At 36.2% G+C, this 5,227-nt stretch overlaps 1 protein-coding gene across 1 annotated transcript; it reads left to right on the top strand.

Moving 5' to 3' along the window:
• Positions 1 to 1,681: 1,681 nt before the first annotated feature.
• LOC148129144 (vomeronasal type-2 receptor 26-like) lies at positions 1,682 to 4,848 on the top strand. Its single transcript, XM_087946152.1, has 3 exons — positions 1,682 to 1,858; positions 2,696 to 2,774; positions 3,950 to 4,848. The coding sequence occupies exons 1-3, from the start codon at positions 1,682 to 1,684 to the stop codon at positions 4,846 to 4,848; spliced, it is 1,155 nt and encodes a 384-aa protein (XP_087802278.1).
• The last annotated feature ends 379 nt before the right edge of the window (positions 4,849 to 5,227 follow it).

The raw sequence follows: 5,227 nt of genomic DNA, 5'->3' as shown, positions 1-5,227 counted from the left end.
AGGAGATCATTGAGGACTCCCAGATCTTACCTAACATCACCCTGGGATTCCACATCTATGACAGCTACTATGATTCAAGAATGACCTATCGCACCACTCTGGACCTTATTATCAAATCCCAACAATTTGTCCCTAACTAAAAATGTGATCGCCAGAAGACTCTCATAGCTATCATTGGGGGACTAGATTTTGTCACATCATCTTATATACCTGAAATTATACGATTCTTCAAGATTCCACAAGTAAGTTCAGAATGGATTCAGCAGAAAATAATTAATGGTTGTTATGGAATAATTAATGGCCATAAAAATTAACCTTACTTTTCTGTCAAGATGTTCTGTATAGCTGAAGGTTTCGGCAAAGATATTCTAAATGGCTTAAGGTCTACTGCTTGGCATTCTTTTCTGAAATGATGATGCCCATTACCCAAAGTGGGTATCGATACCTGAGAGAAGAATTGAATGGATTCTATTAAAACAATTGATCTACTACATGTGTTTAAAATATTTTCACACAATGAGAACATCCTCAAAATAGCAGAGTTGAACTTTGGAGGTCTTCAAGTCCAAGAAACTTGTTACTATATGCTTAAAAGAATTCTAGAGGAAAAATGTTCCTTGGATATATTTAATATAAAAATAAGATAGGAAAATTAAACTTAATCTAAAGACTCAATAGAATACTTTCGTATTTTCTTTTAGCTGACATATGGTTCATTAGCCCAAGAGGAATTTGAGACCAGTAAGCTCTCTTCACTTTATTTCATGGTCCCCAAAGAGCACCATCAGTACATTGGGATTATCCAACTGCTTCGTCATTTCAGGTGGATGTGGATTGGGATATTTTCTGTGGATAACAACAATGGAGAAAATTTCTTACAGAAAATGGAGCACTTACTTTCAGAGAATGGAATCTGCTCAGCATTCAGGTGTTCTGCTATTCTGATCATCCAGAACTACAATAAAAATCATGCTTTAGGTGCCAGTAGGAATTATTTAGCAAATCACCATAGATTACGCAATAAGAGTTAGTTTAAAAAATAATTTACATTACTTTTTACTATCTCTTCCAAAAAGAATCAATTCTCTAAGATCTTTTGTGTGGCTCTTGAATTTTTCAAAGTTTAGTTTTCAGTCCCTATCAGGGATTTAGAGGAATGAAGTAGTGGTCCTTCTTATATTTGGCAAGCATAGTTTGAAACAACTCTATGTTTGCAATAGTCTTTGATTCTCATTTATCTATGAAAGAATGCTTAAGTCTCAGATTCTAAAATATTGGCTAAAAGAAATTAATTGGACTCTCAAATAGCTTTGTACCAATGATGAAATATATATGCTCTATCTTGAATTAGTTTTTTAAGTAGTGGACATAAAACATAAAGCACTTTGCAGAATTCCAAAAGCTTATTTTCACTGTGCTTCAGTTCATCCCCAACTTTCCTTAAAATAATATCAAACAAATAATGGAGTGGACATGTACTTTTCCATGCAATATGGATTATCAAATTTCTAAGTGTACATGTTTAATAATAGTTATTGGAATATGAAGAATGATTGAATGAAATTTGAATATGTTGTCCTTCTCTGTGCTTGCTTTCAACTGTCTATTTCTTCCATTCTGTTTCGAGTAGCTCCATTCATTTCTTCAAGGCATTTCTTTCAACAATTCAGCTGGAGAGAGAATGCTCCTGAATGAGAAAGGAGAAGCAAAAGGTGGATTTGACATCACCAACTTGATCACTTTTCCAAACAGATCTTTTCAGAGAGTTAGAGTTGGAAAGCTGGATTTACAGGCTCCAAAAGGGAAGGAATTATTTATTGATGAAGATGTGATTGTCTGGAATCCGGCTTTGAACCAGGTATTGGGTATTGAATAAGTGAATTGACCATGCTTAATCCATTACAATCCCTAGTCTCTTTCAAAATCTGATTTCTGGATTTTAAAGAAACAAATGTGGTTGATGAACAAATACTCATTAAATTGACAAAGTGATATTACAATACAAAATCCTGTTTGCATTATTATTATTTGCTCACCCTGACTTTCAAACATGAAATTTTTCAAATCATTCTAATGTCAGGTTTCCAAGTCATGAAATCCATATAAAAAGAAAACCAAAGTCCATCTTCCAAAGCAAATTATTTAGGAAAGCATCAAATTGGCAAAGTCCAGGGTAATTTCAGATCTGACACAACCCAGAAATTCCCCACAATATTAAAAGTTAGAAACAATCCCCAAAAGTCACATTCTCTAATAGAAGTAATTCAACGTTGCTTGGTGTATAAATCTCTACCTCAAGGGGCCCCAGCACGGACAGCTCATTTTCCATGAGAAGGATACTCACCTAGCCAAAACAACCCTCTTTATCTCCACTCCTCACCCCTTAGGAATGTGGCAAGCAGTAAACCCTTCCCCCCAGGACTGCCACAGAGAAAGTAAGAAAAAGAATATATATTAAGCCTAACTAAAATGGCTACACATATGTCAATTTCAGGCTTGACATCTAATTTCTACTTTTTTAAAATTCCTACATCTATCCTTTTATCTATCCTTTGGCAAAAAAATTATCATCCCCCTCCATAAAGGAATAAAATTACAAACTCTGTTAAATATCTCCAATTTCAAAACCTTCTGTGGTTATCACCAGGTCCTTCCACTTTCTTGTTGCAATGACCCTTGTTTCCCTGGATCCCAGAAGAAAAGGATTGAGGGGGATCAGTTCTGCTGCTATGACTGTGTTCCATGCCCAGAAGGGAAGATTTCAAATCAAAATGGTAGGGTAGGAATTCTACCATATTTCATTAGACTTAAACAAACTTTAATAAATTACTGGGATACCTAAACTTAATAAGGTGATCCTTGGTACTCTCTGAGATTGCTTGTTTTCTTGCAGATATGTCATTACCCTAAATAGGTAATATCATCAAGTCTAGTAAGGAGTGCTGTTTGCTGTTAGTTGTATGGGTATCCAGTGAAAGGGTTTTATTTAAATGAGCCCAAACACACTACAACAATCTAGAATAGCAGGAAAAAATGGAGCACCTATACAACACATTCCAACAAAATGTATATTCACACAACTATATAAAATGTCCCTGACCACTCAACCCTGTATAGCACAACCAACACTAACCCTAAAAATAAATATGCGGCCATACATCAAGAATATCTCAAAAGCCACCAACAGTCTATACAACTGAATGGAATCAGTGTAGTTCACTAGCTAACTAAAGCACTTCAAAACACTCTAAGCAAAACAAAGGACCCAGCAGCCCTAGAAGAAAAAGCAGGAATCACCTGCAACATATAATATAAGGATTCCAACAACCACTATGTGGGACAAAAAGACAGAAAATTGGTAGAATGTATCCCTGAACATTAAGAAGACCTGATGGAAACTCTTATATTTCACAACATATAGACAGACTTAGCATAGTTTCAACTGGATAAATGTGAACTTGCTATACCAAGCTGAGTTCAAAAACACTATGGAAGTTCTAAAAGCTTGGCACTCTGACAAATTAACCATAGTAGACACATAGACATAAACAACATTTATAAATTGTGCAAAAGAGACAACCAACATACCCAAGAGAAAACAAAAGGACTCCAGAAGCTCTCCATCAGTAATCAGCACCCAGATTCGCACAGATTAACTCCAAAGTTAATCAGACCAACTATCAAGTAAACAATATCCCAATCAAAAAACTGCCAAAGAGCCATCAATAAAGAGCCCAACCAAAGAATCTCTAAGACTGCCCTTACCCACACAGACAGGCAAGACACCAGAATATAAAGTGACAGTAAACAGCAGTCCTGACTAGCACTGATGGCATTATGTAGCTAGGGTAATAAAATGTCTGCAAGGAAACAAGCAAGTTGAGAGAGCACCAATCAACCCATATGGAATGCCCAGATGAAAAAAAAATATCCTTGATTTTCTTTCCAGATATGGAAGATTGTTTTGAATGTTCAGAAGATCATTATCCAAATAAAGAAAAGCAAGGATGTATCCTGAAACTGCTGGTTTTTCTAACTTTTGAAGAAACATTAGGAATTGGTTTAGCCTCAGCGGCGCTTGGTTTCTTCTTCTTAACATCATGGGTACTTGGAACTTTTATTAAGTACAGGAATACACCTATTGTCAAAGCCAACAACCGGTCCATAACCTACACCCTCCTTGTCTCTCTTCTGCTCTGCTTTGTCTCCTCTTTTTTCTTCCTCACCCAGCCCGGCAAAGTGACCTGCCTTCTCCGACAATCAGTGTTTGGCATCACTTTCTCACTGGTCATTTCTAGTGTCCTAGCCAAAACCATCACCGTGGTTGTTGCCTTCATGGCCACTAAACCAGGATCTCAAATGAGGAAATGGGTGGGGAATAGATTGGCTTTTTGTACTGTTCTTTCCTGCTCCCTGATCCAAGTATGTATTTGTATTCTTTGGTTGTCAACATTTCCCCCATTCCCTGAGTTGGACATGCATGCAGAGCCCCAAGAAATGACTTTACAATGCAATGAGGGGTCACCTTTCTTCTTCTACTGTGTCTTGGGCTACCTGGGTATCTTGACCATTGCAAGCTTTATTGTGGCTTTCCTTGCCCGTAAATTACCTGACAGCTTTAATGAAGCCAAGTTCATCACCTTCAGCATGTTGACTTTTTGCAGTGTGTGGATCTCCTTCTTTCCAGCCTATCTGAGCACAAAAGGAAAAACCATGGTAGCTGTGGAGGTCTTCTCCATCTTGTCCTCCAGTGCTGCTTTACTGGGATGCATATTCTTTCCAAAATGCTACATCATTGTTTTTAGACCTGATCTCAACCACAGGGAACAACTCACAAAGAGAAAGTAGTTCATCATGTGATATTACTGGCTCAGAGAAATTGCCTAAAAAAGAAATAGAAAATGTGCTATCTGTAAAAAGAATACAGTATATAAAGTTATAGAAATAGTTATTTTTTATTTTTGAGAAAGAAGTATTTGTGTATGATATTTATGATTATTAAAATCTATAATTTGCACATTCCAAAAGAAATGCTGATATTGCCATGTGATCATATTTTTTCTAGATTCTTTTACCATGTCCTTTCTTCTTTTCAAAACATCCATTGAGTTTGATTTTGGTCATCTAGCTTTCTTGTTCCCTGTTATTATATTTTAGATTTTTGCTCAAATGATGTCCAATATTTGCAGAGACATGTTCATCATTTTTATACTATCCATTCCTTTTT

Source organism: Notechis scutatus, chromosome Z, assembly GCF_049901735.1.
Source record: "Notechis scutatus isolate UNSWTSFEM ecotype Mainland chromosome Z, rNotScu1.2, whole genome shotgun sequence".
NCBI classification, from domain to species: Eukaryota; Metazoa; Chordata; class Lepidosauria; order Squamata; family Elapidae; genus Notechis; species Notechis scutatus.
Note: the sequence above shows the minus strand (reverse complement) of the source record. Positions and strands in the feature narration are given on the sequence as shown.

Excerpts from the sequence above, each read along its gene's own strand:
- LOC148129144 (XM_087946152.1), top strand. The coding sequence starts at position 1,682 with ATGCTCCTGAATGAGAAAGGAGAAGCAAAAGGTGGATTTGACATCACC. Across the intron at positions 1,859-2,695 it reads GGAATCCGGCTTTGAACCAG|AAGAAAAGGATTGAGGGGGA; the intron begins GTATTGGGTATT and ends CCTGGATCCCAG. Across the intron at positions 2,775-3,949 it reads GAAGATTTCAAATCAAAATG|ATATGGAAGATTGTTTTGAA; the intron begins GTAGGGTAGGAA and ends TTTTCTTTCCAG.